At 43.3% G+C, this 20,397-nt stretch overlaps 2 protein-coding genes across 3 annotated transcripts in view; one reads left to right on the top strand and one right to left on the bottom strand.

Moving 5' to 3' along the window:
* The window catches only part of LOC139535829 (collagen alpha-1(VII) chain-like), a 130,989-nt gene that overhangs the window by 59,433 nt on the left and 51,159 nt on the right, over positions 1 to 20,397 (bottom strand). For both annotated transcript variants that reach the window (XM_071335662.1, XM_071335661.1), the window contains exons 14-34: positions 19,463 to 19,609; positions 19,222 to 19,347; positions 18,979 to 19,125; positions 18,458 to 18,580; positions 17,978 to 18,256; positions 17,646 to 17,789; positions 17,286 to 17,417; positions 16,392 to 16,538; positions 15,964 to 16,095; positions 15,542 to 15,688; positions 15,235 to 15,354; positions 14,937 to 15,086; positions 14,644 to 14,780; positions 14,336 to 14,462; positions 8,652 to 8,795; positions 8,281 to 8,456; positions 8,084 to 8,122; positions 7,916 to 7,942; positions 7,764 to 7,808; positions 7,553 to 7,666; positions 7,400 to 7,471 (exon numbers count right to left, since the gene is read on the bottom strand). In XM_071335662.1, the coding sequence (XP_071191763.1) occupies positions 7,400 to 7,471; positions 7,553 to 7,666; positions 7,764 to 7,808; positions 7,916 to 7,942; positions 8,084 to 8,122; positions 8,281 to 8,456; positions 8,652 to 8,795; positions 14,336 to 14,462; positions 14,644 to 14,780; positions 14,937 to 15,086; positions 15,235 to 15,354; positions 15,542 to 15,688; positions 15,964 to 16,095; positions 16,392 to 16,538; positions 17,286 to 17,417; positions 17,646 to 17,789; positions 17,978 to 18,256; positions 18,458 to 18,580; positions 18,979 to 19,125; positions 19,222 to 19,347; positions 19,463 to 19,609 (2,675 nt within the window). The remainder of the gene's footprint in view (positions 1 to 7,399; positions 7,472 to 7,552; positions 7,667 to 7,763; positions 7,809 to 7,915; positions 7,943 to 8,083; positions 8,123 to 8,280; positions 8,457 to 8,651; positions 8,796 to 14,335; positions 14,463 to 14,643; positions 14,781 to 14,936; positions 15,087 to 15,234; positions 15,355 to 15,541; positions 15,689 to 15,963; positions 16,096 to 16,391; positions 16,539 to 17,285; positions 17,418 to 17,645; positions 17,790 to 17,977; positions 18,257 to 18,457; positions 18,581 to 18,978; positions 19,126 to 19,221; positions 19,348 to 19,462; positions 19,610 to 20,397) is intronic.
* Positions 4,515 to 10,101, top strand: LOC139535830 (uncharacterized). The gene is made up of 2 exons (XM_071335663.1): positions 4,515 to 6,142; positions 7,350 to 10,101. Exon 1 carries the CDS (start codon positions 4,614 to 4,616, stop codon positions 5,562 to 5,564), a length of 951 nt encoding a protein of 316 aa, XP_071191764.1. The 5' UTR covers positions 4,515 to 4,613; the 3' UTR covers positions 5,565 to 6,142; positions 7,350 to 10,101.

Here is a 20,397-nt window from a genome sequence, read left to right on the forward strand (position 1 = left end):
CCCTTTGCATCCTTCACGGGTTGAGCAAGCCGTTTTCAAGTTTGGGCAGAGCTGAAATAATTAGAACACCTAGACAACTTGACAGTTGATAACCAGTTGCGTCTTTAGGCTCATTGTTCAACCCTAAAGACGCAACTGGTTATCAACTGTCAAGTTGTCTAGGTGTTCTAATTATTTCAGCTCTGCCCAAACTTGAAAACGGCTTGCTCAACCCGTGAAGGATGCAAAGGGACAACTCAATTCCTTTCCAGTGTTTTATTAGGGTTTTGATGCCATTTGTTGAATATGTTGAAACAGTTGATAACCACCGTGGCAGTGAAGACAAAAGGATTAACGGCCTGAAGTCAGGAAAGCTGTCGTCGCAGACAAGAGGATTGGCTTACATCTCAAAATGGCGGAGGAAACTCTTGGGAAAACAGTGAAGGAGCTGAAGCAAGAAAGAACTTTGGCTAAGAGTGCTTTTACCAAGCAAGCAAACTTCCTTAGCAGAGGTGCAAAACACATGACTAAGAGCGAACTGCGAGAGGAGTTCAAGAAGCTCACGTCGGAGGCAAGGAAGGTCAGTGAGACAAATGATGAATACAGGGCTGGACTTCTGGCAGACATTGAAGCTGAAACCGATGAGGGTGAAGAAGCTGACCTGAGCAAGCAGCAGCAGACTGAACTTGAGAAGACATTCCAAGAATGCGAAGTACGATTGGATGAGGTCAGGGGGATGATCCAGTCCAACCTATGGCCTAGATACGGGGAGGACGAGGTGAAGTCTGCGATCAAAGAAGCTGAGACCGCCTGTGATGGAGTTGCTCAAATACCTGTTATTGCTGTAAATAGAGATGGCTTCGAGCTACGGTGGGATGGTGTGAAGGCACAAGTCCAAGATGCAATCACAAGCCTAGCAGAGTGGGAGATGTGGATTCCAGTAGCAGAAAAAGAACGGCTGGAAGCCAGAGTAAAGAATCTGAAAGCATTCAGAAACAACCTTGAAGCAAGGAGGGCAGGATTTCTCACAGCGCAAAGAATTGCAGAAGAGGATAAAGACAGAGGGAGAGTGCCGCAAATGCCCGTGCCAGCTCCACAGCCGACACTGAGAATAAAACCAACCTGTTTACCCAGGTTTAGTGGGTATAAAAGGAATTTCCATCGATGGAGGAGAGACTGGGAGAGTCTACAGAAGCAGGGGGAACCAACAGGCTCAGTCGAAGTAAAGAAGATCCAACTCCTTGACAGTGTAGATGAGAGAATGTGCAGAGACCTCCGTTTGTCTACTTACAATACTGCTGAGGACATGTTCAGGGTGCTTGAGAACAGGTATGGAAACAAGTCTACAATTGCCTTGGAGATAATTGAGGATCTGGAGAAAATTCCTGCTTTAAGAGCAAATCAGCCAAGGAAAGTTATCGACATGATCCAAACTATAGAGAAGGCACTGGATGATCTCACAGAGCTTGGAGGCACAGGAGCCATCAACAACCCTCTAGTGATCAAATCCATAGAAAGCAAGTTACCTGACAACATCAAGCGAGATTGGCTTGTCTTCATGGTTAACCGGAGGAATAATGTCACGCCGGACAATCACTTTGAAAACCTTCTTAAATTCCTGAAAACACAGGAGGAAGTTCTTGAAAAATTAGAGCAGCTGGGAGTGAGTGAAAAGCCAGAAAAGAAATATGCTTGTGTGGAAAGAAAATATGCGTCCACACGTTCCACAAGGAAAGGCGGCTGTGTTGTCTGTGGAGATGAAAAGCATAGAGAAAAGATCTTCTTTTGCAAGCGTTTCAAAGAACTGAAGCCTGTGGAAAAGTTGGATGCTGTAGAAAAGCTGGGGGCCTGCAAGAGGTGCTTGGTCTGTCATGGAGAAGATGATGAATGCAAAGACACTTACCTGTGCAGGAAAAGAGACTGTAAGAAAGACCATCATTTCTTTCTTTGTCTGAATGGAGATTTCAAGAGGAGTGACTCCGACAGAAGACAATCCAATGTGAGAAGGTATACGCTTACAGAGGAGCAGGAGGAATTTGTATCTAAGCTCTCCCCAGAGATGGCAGAGAAATTCAAGAAAGCATTCACCAACATCACTGCGAAAACAAACTGTGTCGAAAAGAATCAGCTGGGAGTGACTGAGTCAAGTGCAGTAGAAGAATTGCCAGTTATTCTAATGCTGCTCAAGGTAACTGCCAATGCAGGACAAGAAATTGGAACCCTGATCGACTTGGCATCGGACACAAACTACATCACTCACAGAGCTGCCAGAAGATTAAATCTTCGAAGTGAAAACATCACTTTAGTCGTTCATGGAGTCGGAGGAATGGCCATGAAGGTTAGAACCAGAAGATATCTCCTCAGAGTGAGGGTCAAAACGCCCATAGGCACGGAAAGAGCTCATGAGCTTATCTGCTATGGTTTGAATGAAATTGCCAACATCCACAGAGTCATCAAACCTGAGCAACTCAAGAAGTTCTTCCCAGAAGTCAATCTAGGAGATCTGAGTAGACCGGAGAGTATTGAGCTACTGATAAGCCACCGCGAAGGAAGACTTGCTCCGCAAAGAGTGAAGGTGATTGGAGACCTTGTCTTGTGGGAAGGCCCGCTAGGAAAGACTGTTGGTGGAGCACATCCAGATCTGTTTGAAGAAGTGGATATAGCCGCACACAGGTCTGAAACACACTTTGCTCGATCCATGAGAGCAACCGCTGTCAAGTATCAAGAGATAGCTAAGCTGTTCACTGCTGAAACCAAAGGCACAGTTGCTCGCAGAGAGTTCTTGGATTGGTGGGAATGGGACAGCATTGGAGCAGCTTGCGACCCAAAGTGTGGAGGATGCCGGTGCGGCAACTGTCAACCAGGAGGCAAGGAAATGACTGAGTGAGGAAAGAGAGCTGGAGATCATAATGAAAGGCCTCACCTACATCAAAGCAGATGCTCACAGTGATGAACCCCACTGGGACACAAAATATCCCTGGATTCAAGATCCAAGTTCCCTTCCTGACAACAGGAGTGGGGTGGAAGCCACCTTCTTGAGAACAGAAAAGCAACTCAAAAAAGAGCCAGAGTGGAGAATAGCATACACAGCTCAAGTCCATGAAATGGTGGAGAGAAGAGCAGCGAAGAAACTCACCAAAGAGCTCATTGCCAGCTGGAAGGGGCCAGTATGGTATGTCAGCCACTTGGTGGCGGCAAACCCGCACTCTCTCACAACACCTGTGCGACTGGTATGGAACAGCAGCCAGAAGTTTAGAGGGGTCAGCATGAATGACCTTCTGCTGAAAGGGCCTGATGTCCTCAATCCCATCCGAGCAGTACTACTCAGGTTCAGGAGAGGCGTCCATGCTGCCCTCGGCGACATTAAGAAAATGTACAATTCTGTGTGGTTGGAAGACCTGGAGATGCACCTCCACAGATTTCTCTGGAGAGACACTGAGGAGGAAGAGATTGAAGAGTATGCGATCACCAGAGTCAACATTGGTGATCGACCAGCAGGGTGCATTGCGCAATGGGCTATGAGAGAGACAGGCAAACTGCCCATGTTTGCTCACCTGGAGGAGGAACGTAGGATCCTTGAAGAGGATACCTATGTTGATGACATCCTGACTTCCCATAATGACTTACAAAAGCTGGACCAGAACACCAAAAGGGTTGAAGAGATCCTGAAGGCAGGCGGCTTCGTCCTCAAGCCCTGGGTCCGGTCAGATCAAAGTGGGAGGCAGGAGATCGTACCAGGAGAACAAGGAGCGCAGTCAAGCACAGCACTCATTCTCCCAAACCAAATGAGGGAAGGAGACAATAAAGCCCTTGGAGTTGGATACCTTGTTGAGGAGGATAAACTGTACCTCATGACTTCAATCAATTTCTCAAAGAGGAAAGGGAAAATGAGAGTCGGCCAAAATCTCCTTGATGAAGAGGTGAGAGGGAAAACTCCAAACCCACTGACGAGAAGAGAACTGCTGAGCCAGGTAGCTAGCCTGTATGACCCAATAGGCCTCGTCACACCTGCCAAACAAAAGGGTGCCATTCTTGTCAGAAAGGCGTTTCAGGAAGCTGGAGGCAAAACTCTGACCCGAGACACTTGGGACAAACCTTTGTCTGAAAATTTGAGGGAAGAAGCCATCCAATTCTTTGAGGAATACACACGTCTTGGCCAAATCACCTTTCACAGAAGCCTCACACCAGTCAACTGGATTGGAAAACCTTGGGGAATAACATTCTCTGATGGAAGTGACAAGAGCTATGGAGCCGTAGTGTACTTAAGATGGGAGACCCAGCAAGGCATCAAAGTCAGACTGGTTGAATCCAAAGCAAAGCTCACACCATTGGACCAAAAGGGAGAACCAGTAAAAGCTGAAATCTGCGGTGCTGTCTATGCAGCACGACTTCGAAAGTACGTTGAAAAGCACAGTCGAATAGAAATTGAACGATGGCTCCATCTACTGGACAGTCAAACTGTGTTGGGAGCAATCCAGAGAGACAGCTATGGATATCAAACTTTCTTTGCGAATAGAGTTGGAGAGATCCAGAAATCCACATCCGTAGAAGACTAGTGGTGGATCCCAGGAGTCCTGAACAGTGCTGACATCATAACAAGAGGGGCAGCCCCAGAAGACCTCCAGGAAGATTCCATGTGGCAGGATGGACCAGCATTCCTGAGGGAACCTGTAAAAGAGTGGCCACATAAGTCAGCCAAAGAAATCGCTGCGTATGCCAAGGAAGGCATAAACAAACTTCGAAGGAAAGCTTTCTCGGCAGCACTGACCAGAGCGCAGGTCAAGAGAAACCAGAGTGATGCACAGCGAAATAACCCAGATGAACCCAAGACTCGGATCCGAAGATCACCAGCCGGCTCTGCGGTAACCAAACTGATTGACATCAGGAAATTCAGCAGTCTGACCAGGCTGATCCGAGTCATTGCCTGGGTTTGGAGAGCTGCAATGAGATGGAAAGAAATGTTGACCAAGAATTCAGCCTCAGATAAACCAAAGTGGGAGGATGCTCTTTCAACAAACTGGAGGTCCAGAGCCAAGCAGGCTGTACTCACTGTCGGGGAGTGTGAAGATGCACTAAGAGACTTGTTCCTTGCAGCTCAAGAAGGTATAACCTTTCAAGACACCACTCTCAACAGACTCGCTGTTTACAGAGATGAAGAGACTGGGCTCTTAGTTTGTGGAGGAAGGTTCCAGATCTTTGATGAGGACGAAACTGCCATACCAATTCTACCATATGAGGCATGGATATCCACTCTCCTAGCTCAAGAGGCCCATGGTGCAAACCATGAAGAAATAGCAGGCACACTCCTCCGGATGAGGAAGAAAGCCTGGGTGATAAAATGCCGGAAGCTGGCTAAAAAGAGAGTTGACAACTGTGTGGTGTGCAGAAAGGCCAGGGCCAGAAAGTGCCAACAGATCATGAGTGACCTTCCATCCGAGCGGATAACACCAGCCAGACCATTTGACTACACAACAGTGGACTTATTTGGACCGTATGAAGTCAAGGACGAGGTGAAAAAGAAAACCAAGGGGTATTGTCTTCTGTTGCATGGTATCCAGAGCTATACACACAGATGTTGTCAGTGACCAGTCGACTGAAGGCTTCCTACTGGCTTACCAAAATGCCTGGAGGGGTCACTACAAACTAGCCAGAGTCGTCAGTGTCAACATTGACAAGAAGGGCATCGTCAGAGATGTGCATGTCAGAACTTTTCCCAGCTACCCAGTCCCAACTGTGAAGCCTGCTCAAGAGAAGTCAAAGAAACTCTCAACTAAAATACCTGCTACAGTTCTTCATAGGGATGTCAGACGCATCATTGTTTTACTTCCTGTTGAAGAAGGAAGAGCCTGATAGCTGAAATCGAACCTGCCCCAACATCGAGGTTCGTGTGACCTCCTTGGGTTCAAGAACCAGGAGGTCAAGTGGGAGGTGTTGCGTCAAAAAACAGAACACTCAAAACATGAGCACAATGGCAGCTCTTCCTTTAAAGAACTCCAGGCCTCAAGAGGGCAGATAACCCAAAAACACAGGTGGAACTAAAAAATTGAGCCAGGATTTCTGGAGGGACTACTTTTACATGCGCACTTGGCAGATAAGCATGGGTATAAAATGTTTGGTCCTCAACATACACAGAGCTCATTGTTCAACCCTAAAGACGCAACTGGTATGTAATGTTTGGAATTATTTATTATGTTGCATCCAGTGCTTAGCACAATTTACATGTTTAACTCTGGTAGTGGTGACTTTTGTTGTGGATATTTTCTGACTGCAGAAGTAATTGCTAGAAGTGCTAGATTAAATTGTTTAAACGTTTACTTTATTCAAAGCCATGCTTTGTTGCTGTGTCATGCATTGTTTAGTGTAAAATAATGCATGTTTATTCTCTGTTTAAGGTTATCAACCTATTGCTATTGCTATTCCTATTCCCTATTCCTTATTCCTCTGTCATTCAACTACTCTATTCAACAAATCAACTGTTTCAACATATTCAACAAATGGCATCAAAACCATAATAAAACACTGGAAAGGAATTGAGTTGTCCCTTTGCATCCTTCACGGGTTGAGCAAGCCGTTTTCAAGTTTGGGCAGAGCTGAAATAAAGACAACACCTAGACAACTTGACAGTAATTGTTGGGGAATTGTTAGATTATTTGTTAGATATTACCTCACTGTTGGAACAAGAAGCACAAGCATTTTGCTACACTCACATTAACATCTGCTAACCATGTGTATGTGTTTTATTTGATTTAAATTTGATTTGAATAGTTATATTGACTACGTCCGTCCTAGCTCACTCATTAATGTCTTAATCAAAATTATGGATTGCCTCTTATCTGCTTGTCGTCCCCTTGTGCCATAGTTTGTACATCTCAATTGTCAGTAGAAACCACATTTGTTTAAACAAGTCAGCCATATCAGCTATGTTTTTTTAAAAGGCAGTAAATGAGGCTGAATGAACTGTTTCACTGCCAGATAGCCAGGTGTAGCAGTGGTAAGGTGTTGGGACTGCTGTTGGGACTCTGCTGTTGGGACAGCTTTATGTAGGCCCTAACAGGTGGTAGGCACCGTTTGTCACCGTTATAGTGCAATTCATGTATTGTTTAGTGTTGTGTAGTGGCTTTGCTGGCATGCATCCCACTTTTATAAAATGTTTTCCCCACCAAGATTTACATGCTAGAATCGCCACTGCTCAGCATTAAAGAGATGGATTGGGGCTTAGGCCCTGCGATAGACTAGTGTCCTGTCCAGGGGATGTACATCAAGCAGCCTCACTCTACAGAAACAGGAGATAGGCTCCTGCTCCTATGAACCGTTGGCCATTTACTACTTATAAGAACATCAGGATAACAACATGTGTTATTGGGTTTTAGATTAACACACTGGGACTGGCCCTGACTGATTGCGGTCCCTGACTACTCACCGGTACTCCTCCAGGGCCCGGGGTCCCTGGTCGCCCTGGCAATCCTGGACCCCCATCCAGACCAGGAAAACCCTGAAGAGGGAACAACAGTAAATACAGCAGAACACTACAACAGTACTAGTGTTGAGTATAAGTGTTTGTGTATGTACTTACCCTCTCCCCCTTCTCCCCTCTGACACCAACTGAGGGGGCCTCACTCCCGCCAGGCAGACCCTGTCGCCCCTCAGGCCCCCTGGGGCCGTCCCTGCCAGGCAAACCATCACGACCCTGGAACACACACAATTAAATATCTCAGTGAATGATAAGTAGACGCTAATGTTTGAGCTACCAGCAACAGATCAATATTCAGTGGTGAATGACTCACAGGCTCTCCTTTGCGTCCGTCAGTACCGTCTCGTCCTATCTCTCCCTGTAACAGAGGGTCAGTAACTTTTCAGGACAACTGATACAATTACTGACCATAGAGCTTCCAAGACAACATTACAGAGCATGGTATTAAAACAATTCAATTGTTACCTTTTCTCCTCGCTCCCCTCGATCACCCTAGAGAGTAAAATGAACAGATAAGAGCGAGAGCAGGGCAAAGAGGGATGAAAAAGAGAGCACACACAAATTGAAAGGTATGGTGATAGTGTAATGATGGCTACTGTATGTGGATGGATGAGGGACAGTACAGTAACTCACCCGAGGACACTGTATGGTACACGGCTCTGCCACTGGGCCCTAATAGGAAACAACATACGCACTCCACCATATTGTTGTCACTGAGTCCCTGGCAATGATTCACTGACTGACTGGGAGAGCATACATTGACAGCAATATCATGGGATCTACAGGATCTCTCTCTCACCTCCCCAACACCTTTTCCCCTCTTAACTCACCCCTCCCTCTGGTATCCTGGCGACGCCACACAGCAGGTCAGCCAGGTCGGCGTGCAGGGTGCCAAGCTGGGTGGCATCACGAGCATATAGGAGGTTCTGGGTGCTGCCATCTGTCACCGCCTGGCGCAGTTCTTCAGAGTCCGCCCGACCTATACCCACCGCCAGCACTGTGACACCTGATAGACACACACACGGTCATGTAAATATTGGAATTGTATTTATTTACTGTACAACATTTTTGTTTTAAAACAGTCAGTGACAAGGGACAGTGGGGATAACAATTATTGTAGCAGATTCTATTAGTAGAGATGTGCAGCTGCTGTATATCTGCTTGTGTGTTAGTGCTTTCTATACAGTCTGTGTGAGGCTACCTGAGGCTTTGACAGCACTGGCTGGGACAGTGATGTTGTCGGATGATTTTTTGTCTGCAATGATCACCACTACGCCAGGAACTCTTGGTCTACGACCAGCTGTCGGGCTGAGAAGGAACTGTCTAGTGAACGTCACCGCCTGGCCTGCAGGGAAAGATACACAGTTACATATTATCGCACACACGCATGCACACACGCACACCAGGTTATCCATTAGCCGGTAATTGGCAGATTTTGGACGATAAAGTAAATGAAAAGCCAATAAATAAAATTATAGTGACAGAGGAGCCTTGGCAAAGGCTACTGTTGATTGCAAAGATGGAACGAAGTTAGACCGTATGCCTATAGTGAAAAGCCTACAAGGCAGTGCTCCATTTAGTTGCATTTTGCGACCCGTTGATTTGGCTGTACGAGTAAAAAAACGTATTGGAAACCATGTATTTGATACCATTCCACTGATTCCGATCCAGCCATTACCACGAGCCTGTCCTCCCCAATTAAGGTGCCACGTTCCTCCTGTGGCATACATTTTATTGTTCAACCCCCATTTTGAGCTCAATAGCAACTATTTTACAAATAAGATATTTGATATGGCTTTGAGATACAAAGCGTGACATGCACATTGACCATTGCTAGTGCATAGGCCTCATTCAGCGGTATGCTACAACTGCAACTTTTTGGGGGAAATTAAATGTACTGTTAGGTTAATACATGGCTACTATGAGTAGGTATTATCTTTAGTTAGTGATGTGTTTTGAGTTTTCACTTACTTAAATAAATTAGCCTATGGTATTAGAGCATATAAAGATGCAGGCAAATTCAGCTCTATAATTGTCTACCCAAAATGCATGACAATCACTGGATTAGGTTGCACATTTTGTACATTAAAATATTTAGAATCACAACATGAAAAGATGATGAAACAACTAATTTCTTCAATACCATCTCAGTAGTCTATTACACATTTGAATAAAGCACTGTGAATGACTTTGTGCGACGAAAGCATGTGCTGGTGTCACCAACTGAAAGACTTAGTGGCACCAGTGCACCAGGGAAAATGTTAGTCTAGAGACCTGCTACAAGGGGAATGGCCTCTATATGGACAAGTGTTAATAGTGTAGTGGACAAAGATAAGAAGAATGTTGGTGCGGCCAAATGCAGGCAACTGTGCAACTTACTAAAAGTAGGATGCAATTTTGGAACGTTAAAATGTTTTTATTTATAATACTTTTTGTTTTATCATTATTATTATTGTATATCATTTATTATTGTAGACCTATTTATTCATCTAAAACAGTTCTTTAAATATGCAAAACATGTTTTGTTTCATTCTGTTGAGACATTTTCGTTGGCAAAATGTATTTAAATTAAGTCTTTTTAATTGTGTGCTCTGTATTTGCTGTAAAATAAGTTATAAGTAATCTTGTTGTAAAATAAATATCATCAGCCTATTGCTGTCATTTGTTGGGTAACTGCTGCAATATAGCCTGTTCAAAACTTTTGTGAAGGTTAAAACCAGTTTGCAAGTGTTTTGCTTGATTCTGTTGAGCCATTTTCTTTTGCCGAATGAAGTTGCAACTGTAATGTTGTGTTTGCGGCAATATAATATCCTACTCGTATTTTCCCTATAAACAATGTCTTGACTTACTTTTGATATTACCTTAATAAAGTTTATACATTTTTGTGAAGGTTTGCTGTGGTGTGGCTATTAGCCTATTATACTGCAGGCCTATGATATGAAGCGCACCGCTGCTCCAACTGACTCCGACAGTTAAGAAGAACATTTTAGCATACCAGAGTTACTACTATAATCTAACATTATAAATCTTTTATTTTTATTTTTTTATTTCTCTTTATTTTATAATTTTTTTTTTTTTATTATCTTTTTTTTCTTTTTCTTTTTTTTCGGGGGGTGGATCAGCTTAATATTGCGGAAAGAATGTTGTTTCCAATGTAATTGTCTGCATCATTTCCAATCCCCCATATTTTTTTGGGTAAATATATATATCCATTCACGTATGCATACATATACACATATATACATACACATACCTACATAGTCATACATACTTTTTTTAAAGAGTATACCTTTATTATTATTACCTGCAAACCCTACCACCGATCCCCCAATTGGAGTAAACTGATAAACATTTCTGTTTTTACCTTCAATTTATACATCTTATACACATTTACAGACACAGTCTACTTTATAATAGTTCTCTCTTGTTTGTTCTTAGTCCTTCCTCTATTTCTGTTGTCCATCCAGTTTGATTTCCACTTGTAACTGTGCTATTTCACAATAGCTCCGCACCTATACACATTTCACAGATCCCGTATGCCCTACATTGTTTATCTTGTTATTAGTCCCACCCTTCAGCTCCACTCAACCTTTCCCATCTATCTTCCAACATCATCCATTTCGGATTTTTATTTGCCATATATTTTTCAGCTGTGCTGTGATGCTTCACAAAAGATTTGAATCTTCCTATTCTCATAGCTTCCACGGATTGTAAATTAAAAATAAACATTTTTGCTAAAATAATTATTATATTATTGATTGATTGACTATGGCTTTTCAAATCCCCCAGTATTGCTATCTGTAGCGTTAGTTCTACGCAAATGTTGCAATTCTTCAACCATTCCTGGACCTGTGACCAAAAACGAGCTACATGCGGACAATACCAAAATAAATGGTCTAATGACTCTGCCTCCTCACAGCAGAATCTACAGAGCTGAGAAGATTGTATCCCCCATATATATAACATTCTATTAGTTGCAAGAATTTTGTACAATAATTTAAATTGAAAAATTCGAAGTTTTGAATCCGGCGTTGTTTTGCGTATCAATTCATAAACCATGTGCCATGGAATGGGTACATCGAAAATCTCTTCCCAACTATTTTGCAATTTATATGGCACAGCTGTAAGTTTTTTGGTCCTTAAATGAAATTGGTATATGTTTTTATTCATCACACTTTTCTTTAACCATTTATGTTCTTTAATATAAGGCCGACATACAAGTTCCTTACTTTTATCCCCTTCCACCTGCCTCTTCCATTTTTGTGGTAATGCTGCAATTAATTGGTTGTAATTTTGGGTAGAGCAGACATTTCCATATGTCTGTGTTAGCTGCATGTGTGACATTACTCCACCAGTCCTATTTATGATATCATTCACAAAAATTATACCTTTTTTAAACATTTCTTCGATAAATACAGTTTTTTTTATCAATTACTATATTTGAATTTAACCACAAGATTTGTTGTACTATTTGTTCCGTCCTTTCAGGTGGATTAAACTGAAATTGCAACCAACTTTCTAAGGCTTGTTTAAAAAATAAAGATATTTTGGAGATTATTTCCTTTTCAAGCAACCGAAAGTGAGCAGGTGTAATCTGAATAAAGGGAAAAAGGCCCTTCTTGAACATAGGATGAGACATTCGTACCAATCTACTAGAGAACCAGTTTGGATTTAAGTATAACTTTTGTATGACTGATGCCTTTAGTGAGAGGTCTAATGCTTTAATATTTAATAATTTCTGCCCTCCGAATTCATATTCGTTATATAAATAGGCCCTTTTAATTTTATCTGGCTTGCCGTTCCAAATCAAATTGAATATTTTTTGTTCATATAATTTAAAAAGCAGGTCACTAGGTGTAGGCAAAACCATAAGCAAATAGGTAAACTGTGATATGATTAAAGAGTTAATCAGGGTGATTTTCCCACAAATAGACAGGTATTTTCCTTTCCATGGTAGCAAGATCTTATCTATTTTTGCTAACTTTCTATAAAAATTTATTGGAGTGAGATCATTTCTTTCTTTTGGGATTTGTATACCGAGTATGTCCACATCACCGTCAGACCATTGAATTGGTAAACTACATGGCAATGTAAAATGTGTATTTTTTAGTGATCCAATACGTAATATGGTACATTTATCATAATTTGGTTTTAATCCAGAGAGGATAGCAAATGTATCTAGATCCTCTAAGAGGCCGTGGAGAGATTCTAGTTGTGGTTTTAAAAGAAAACATGAATCATCAGCGTACAATGACACCTTAGTTTTTAGGCCCTGGATTTCTAATCCCTTAATATTAATGTTTGATCTAATTTTAACAGCTAACATTTCGATGGCAATAATAAATAGATATGCCGATAGTGGACAACCTTGTTTTACTCCTCTAGATAGTTTTAAACTTTCTGAGATGTAGCCATTATTTACTATTTTACACCTAGGGTTACTATACATAATTTTTACCCATTTTATAAGAGATTCCCCAAAATTGAAATATTCTAGGCATTTATATATAAACTCCAGTCGTACTTTATCAAAAGCCTTTTCAAAATCAGCTATGAAAACCAGGCCTGGTGTCCCCGATATTTCATAGTGTTCTATTGTTTCCAGTACTTGCCTTATATTATCTCCAATGTATCGTCCATGTAAAAAACCTGTCTGATTAGGATGAATAATATCTGACAAAACTTTTTTTATTCTATGCGCCAAGCATTTTGCTAGGATTTTTGCATCACAACACTGAAGTGTAAGAGGTCTCCAATTTTTTAAATGGTCTGGATCTTTATATATACCACTTGGGTCCTGTTTCAGTAATAATGATATCACACCTTCTTGTTGCGTGTCTGATAATCTATCATTTATATAGGAGTGGTTAAAACAAGCTAATAGTGGTCCTTTGAGTATATAAAAAAAATGTTTGTATACTTCCACTGGTATGCCATCCAGTCCTGGAGTTTTCCCATCCTTAAAGGCCCCAATTGCATCAAGTAGTTCCTCCTCTGTAATTAGGCCTTCACATGAGTCTTTCTGTACAGATGTTAATTTTACATTATTATTAGGGAAAAAATCCATACAATTAGTTTCAGTTAGTGGAGATGGAGGAGCCTGAAACGAAAATATATTCTTAAAGTACTTTACTTCCTCTTTCAAAATATCATTTGGTGAATCATGCGTGACTCCATCATTTGTAACAAGTTTTAATACGTTTTTTTTGGTAGCATTTCTATATTGAAGATTGAAAAAGAATTTGGTGCAACAATATAACTCTTATCTTTATAAAAAAATATTTGAATAGAAAAATAACGAATTAGGCTATACTGTAGGTGTACAGAAGGCTATCTGACAAGTATAAAGAAATTAATGTCGGTATCGCATGCCGCCGACATATCTGTGGGGCTCTGCCTAGGCTTCTCCTCCTTAATATATATATTTTTAATATTAGTATAATGCAGTGGACACCTAAGCCTATAGGCCTATGCATTGAATTCCCTGCTGCATTTAGTGCTCAAATCTGGGACAGCTGAACCTTGAGGTGAACAGTTATTCTTTACAAGCATTTCACTAAATATGTGTGTGCGACCAATTACATTTATTTTGATTTATTGTTTTAGGAAAGACAAAAAACTATAAAACAATAGGATATAAAGTTGTGTATAAGCTACACATTAGAACACAGGGAATAGTGTTTTGTAATTAGTAAGGCCTATAGGTTGTTTTTAAGGCTCATTTAGCCAATATGGGTGGACGCCTAATGGGTTATGCACCCAATGCATATGGATGACCGGTAAATGTATCAAATGTCCGATAAATTTAAATCTTTCCAAATTTTCCTAATGCAAAACTCTGACACACACACACACAGGTACGTATAAAAAAAAACACACACACACCTATAGCATTTCCTGGCCCGTCTTCAAAAGGCGTGGACAGGATCTCTTGAAGCAGCGTCTCACTGTTGCTATGGCGACTGAGCAGGAACCAGACCTTGGGCCGGGCGCTGTACACTACAATCCCCATCTGGAGGGGGCAGGAACCACAGAATATAACACCCTACCACAGAATCACATCACAAAAGTACACCAGAAGCCAATATACAGATGTCTTCACAAAGCGTCTCAGGATCATCTAGGATCAGGTCCCTAACCGTCTTATTCATTATGATCTAAAAGGCAAAACTGATCCTAGACCACTCCAGTACCTGTGAGTCCCGGGCTCCGATGGTGGTGAGGGAGCCGGCAGCGCTGGTCAAGAGAGAGAGTAGGGGCTCAACCATGCTGGTCCGATCCCTGGAAGCTGGAACCAGGAACACCACGTCCAGACGACCACCTACACACACTGAGGACAGAGAGAGAGAGAGAGGAATATTGATTTGGGCTGGTTCCTCTTAGACTGGCAAAGAAACATTTGGGGAAGAAATGTCACAGTGCAGACATTTTTAGAAACTAGTAGTTTCAGGGATTCAGGGGCCGGTATGAGAATTGTCAGTCTTACCAGTACGTTCATCCAGTGAGGTCTCAGGGCCAACCTCCCTCTGGAAGCTAGGCTGCAGGGTGAAGCGGTACCTCAGGCCCAGACGCAGCCCTGTCACCCTGTAGGAGCTGGATGTCCCAGGCAGAGGGATGGACTGACCCGGACCAGTGTCTGTTTAGAGAACACACACACACGGATGCAAGCAAGCACACACACAACCCGCACGCACACACACAGACAAAGATTAGAGATCAACCTTTCAATGTGTAACATAGTCAATAAAATACTAAATTGAACCACATTATCCAGTCTGTCTCACCCCTCTCCTCTCTCCAGCGCAGGACGTATCCTGTGGCACCAGTCAATGGAACCCAGTCCAACAACACAGAATTCTGGGTAACCTCCATAGCACGCAGACCCCTTATAGGCTGTAAGGGAGCTGAGGGGAGGAGGAGAGAAGCAAGGGATCAGTAATGGAGGGAGATACTGTGACTAGAGTGAGTGACTAGTTATAGCCTATTACTATGGCCATAAGTTTTTCTTGGTCAGGTCACATGGTCAGGAAACTCCTGTCCCTAACTATAGTGAATGAAAGGAGAGGAGATGGTGTTGACAGAGAAGTGTACCTGTGGAGGCAGTGATAGAGACAGCTTGACTCTCTCTGTCCCTGAAGACGGCAGCTAGCCTCACAGTGTAGCTCACCCCAGGCCGCAGACCATCCAAGTCAAACGAGGTTGCATCTCTACCTATCAGACGGCTCGATTCAGCCTCACCTACGTGGAACCAATAGAGAATATAATGAAACAGTAAAAAAATATTACATGCAACAACAAAAAATTCACAAAAATACATTTGGATGCGCATTTTATGTATGCATATATATCTGTGTGTGTTTATGTACATATCTGTGTATTTATCTGTGTGTGTACCTGTATATTTATCTTTGTGTGCATCTGTGTATGTTTCTTTGTGTGCATCTGTGTATGTGTATCTGTGTATGTTTCTTTGTGTGTATCTGTGTTATCTGTGTGTGTATCTGTGTGTTTACCCAGGGCTGATCTCCAGTAGATGCGGTACCCTGTAACCCCGGCCATCCCTCTCCAGACCAGACGCAGCACCCCTGGGGTAGCCTCCAGCACCCTGACCCCTTCCACCCGGTCTACAGCAGCAGGTTCCCCTGCTACACACACACACAATGAGACTACTGGAAGAGGATATAGAGTACAAAGCAGTACCCATCAAAACACCACATACAGTATAATCCTACAGGAAAGTTATAGTACTATGGGACAATGCTAGATAGCAGGGTTGGGTTCAAATCCATTTAAAGTACACTGAAATTCAAATTCAACAAATTGACATAGTACTACAGGAAAGTTACACCTTCCAATGTTTTCATATCCATTCTAATCAAACAGAGGAACATGTTACCGCACAGTCTCTATTCTTTAAGGCTGTGATGTAGTGGTGACTCACGTGTGGTGACTCTGACAGAGACCGGGGTTCCCTGTCTGTTCTGGACCAGGGCCATGACCTGCACCTCGTACTGAGCCCCTGGGTCCAGCTGCTCCAGATCCACCGCTGTCAGGTCACCACCCACCAGCTGGCTCCTCTCCTCCCCACCTACACCAAGACAGAAGGGGCAGTGGTGAGTGGTCTGGCACAACATGGCTGCCATGTTTCATTAATATTATGTTAAAGCCCTTGGGGGTTTGTGGTATATTGCGAATATACCACGGCTAAGGGCTGTATCCAGGAACTCCGCTTTGCATCGTGCATAAGAACAGCCCTTAGCCGTGGTATATTGGCCATACCACACCCTCTCGTGCCTTATTGCTTAAATAGACCAGAGATGAGCAACTGGAGGGCCGCAGGCGGGCCCCCTTTTGTAGGCCCGTGGACCAATTTCGTAGGCCTATGGCCCCCATCCCCATCAAAGTTGCCCATCCCTATAACTGACCAATAAGAAAGAGTTCCAAACCTCTCTGCCAATAACAGCAAATTTTCAGTTTTCCCCTCCCCACAGGACTGCCTGGGGAGACTTCCCCTCCCCCACAGACTTCCCCTCCCCTGGCAGTCCTATCAAAATTCTTGCTTGAGAATTTGGCCATTGCTAAGAAGCTATTTTTGTTAATTTTTTAACAATTTTAATTGAAAACAATTACAATAGGGTACTTAATTGTTAGCCAGAAATGATTTGATATTGAGATAAAAACATCTGCATTGGACCTTTCAGTGTGAAAGGTGTAAATAGAGGTTCATATGTTAAAAATAAGCTATGGATACTATGCTACTGAATCATGAACTATCAGGGAATATAATTCAGATTTCAAAACTTTTCAAAGCAGAAAAACTGCTCAAATCACTCACCATCAATTCGCTTCCAAGACACACGATAGGCTGTTGCTCCCTGCACGCCCACCCATGTTACCCTGACGACCTCACCGCGGGACTCCTGGACTTGGAGTGAGGTCACTGTTCCCACAACACCCTGGTCTGATGCTGAGGACAGAGAGGTGGAAGAGTTCAGTCACCAATTTACAAGCACTGTTTATATGATAGTGAGGCACTCATTTAATTCAATCAATCCTTAAATTAACTAAATGAGGGCAAGGTAAACCTGTTACCATATTGTTGACAGCTAACCAAGTCATTAAAATGTTTTAGGGGCTATCAAGATGAGAATGGATAGAGGTTAGTGGTCAATTTGGAAATTGAGCGATTGAGTACCTGTTCTGGTGTTCAGGGAGGCGGGGCGTCCTTCTCGAGAGCCAATCAGTGAGGAGACTGACACCCGGTAGGAGGAATCTTCCTGAAGGCTGTCAATGGTGAAGGAAGTGACATCAGCGGCCACTGTGCGGGTGGACTCCACTCCTGTAGAGAGATAGGGTCAGGCAGAGAGGAGAATACTACTGGGGATTGCTACTACAGAAACCACAAGACAATCCCTATAAAATGTATTATTTGAGCCTTAATGTGCTTTGAGACCTAAGGTAAGGATCCATAAGATTGTAATTTATACATCAAATGACATCCATATAATTTATTGTAACCATGCCTACCATCTCCACTGCGCCAGGTAATTTTGTAGCCAGTTGCCCTGGAGACAGGTGACCATGTGATGCGTATCCTCTGAGAGGTGACATCAACGATTCGCAGGCCGCTAACCGTGCTTGAGCTTGAGCCGGTGTTCCCATTGGTCCTGGCCGAGAGGGTGACCTCTTCCCCGATGCGTTGACCAATCACAGCCGCCACACCCAGGACCACAGCCTCGTCTGGCTGCAACCCCTCCAACGTGTAGGTTGACGCCTCTGGTCCCAGATCACGGGACTGCTCAGCATCTAGGAGTGAAACACACTGTTATAGACACAAACACTGGGACTGCTCAGCATCTAAAGAGAGGGTGAGAAAGACAGTAACACATACATCCATAAATAGGGACTGCTGCTTTAATTATGTTTATCATAACATGTAAAATAATTGTATTTCGGAGGACTAGTTTAGCACAAAATCATTCCAATTAGAATTAATCTGACACTTACTGTTGCCTTGTCTCCAAGTGACCCTGTACCCTGTCGCCCCCAAAACACCTGCCCAGGCGATTCGGAGTCGCCGACCATTGATGTTTGTCACACGTAGGTTGGTCACTTTCTCCAATGCTTGTTCTGCAATCATACATCAATAAGAACACTGTAGTTCAGTGGACAACCAAACATTTCCAATGTTCAATATCAAACTTTTATTTCCCATTTTAAAACATTTTGCCGTTTCATGCCAACTAAACACAGCCCAGGTACCCTGTCCTGTACCTCCACACTAGCCCACAGGCCCCCTTCTGTCATCTCTGCCTGGGCTTGCTTCAGCTCACCTCTCCTCAGTATCTCTATTCACCACCCATTGACATGGATATTCAGCTGGCTGCCATTCATCACACAGCAGACCATTGTTTACCAAACTGGCAAACACACTGCAGCCCTGAGCCAAGATCTGCACCCATTCAATCTGTTCACATCCTCTCTCAAGACAAGCTGGAGCAAGCAGTAGCATACAATGTGTGTGTCACCTGCTTTGATGTAAACAGTGACCGGGTCCCCCTCGTTGTCTCCCACCACAGCTGTCACGCTGACCCCATAAGACACGCCCTCCGTCAGATCCCTAAGGTCAAGGGTCGTCTGGCTTCCAGGGACACTGCGTGTTTCCTCTGTTTGCGCTATAAATACACAGTGTTAACACCTATGTGGCCTCTGATCTAAAATAGTGCACAATATAAGGAGGGAATAGGGTGTCATTTGAGACATGCCCTTACCTTCAGTATTGACCATGAGGATACGGTACTGTGTCGCCCCGGCAACCCCTGTCCATCCCAGTCGCACAGTGCTGCCCAGGGACTCTACCACTCGCAGGTTGGACACCTTCCCCACCTGCTGTTCCACTATACAGGGACGAGGGACAAGGGTGGGGGTGGGGTCAGTAATATAGTAGTGAAACTGGTAAAAGATACAAATAATTTATTGGGGGGGAGGGGTGCGCCTGCCACTATCCCTGACCTGTTGGAGAGGTGGAGACGGGGGTGGCCTCCTCTCGTCCATCATACAGGGTGAACAGGGTGATGACATACTCAGTGCTGGGCTGCAGCCCTGTCAGATCAAAACTAGTGGTGCTCCTGGATAACGACTGACTTTGCACTCTGCCACCTGAGGAGTACAGTAAGTCAGTTAGCTGTTAACAGTCAGTCAGTGAGGGTACATCAATGTTTGTGTGAGTGGATCGGTGTACTGTAGGTAATTCATGCTGAGGGGTTTGAAAGTACATTCATATTTTGTATGTGTGTGTGTGTGCACACACTTGTGTGGCGCACAAGTGTGTGTGTGCATACGCATGTACAGTACCAGTCAAAAGTTTGGACACCAACTCATTCAAGAGTTTTTCTATTTTTTTAACTATTTTCTACATTGTAGAATAATAGTGAAGACATCAAAACTATTAAATAATACATACGGAATCATGTAGTAACCAAAAAAGTGGTAAACAAATCAAAATATATTTTATATTTGAGATTCTTCAAAGTAGCCACCCTTTGCCTTGATGACAGCTTTGCACACTCTTGGCATTCTCTCAACCAGCTTCACCTGGAATGCTTTTCCAACAGTCTTGAAGGAGTTCCTACATATGCTGAACACTTGTTGGCTGCTTTTCCTTCACTCTGCGGTCCAACTCATCCCAAACCATCTCAATTGGGTTGAGGTCGGTTGACTGTGGAGGCCAGGTCATCTGATGCAGAACCCCATCACTCTCCTTCTTGGTCAAATAGCCCTCACACAGCCTGGAGGTGTGTTGGGTCATTGTCCTGTTGAAAAACAAATGATAGTCCCACTAAATGCAAACCAGATGGGATGGCGTTTCACTGCGGAATGCTGTGGTAGCCATGCTGGTTAAGTGTGCCTTGAATTCTAAATAAATCACTGACAGTGTCACCAGCAAA

The sequence above is a fragment of the Salvelinus alpinus genome, chromosome 12, assembly GCF_045679555.1.
Source record: "Salvelinus alpinus chromosome 12, SLU_Salpinus.1, whole genome shotgun sequence".
Classification (NCBI taxonomy): Eukaryota; Metazoa; Chordata; class Actinopteri; order Salmoniformes; family Salmonidae; genus Salvelinus; species Salvelinus alpinus.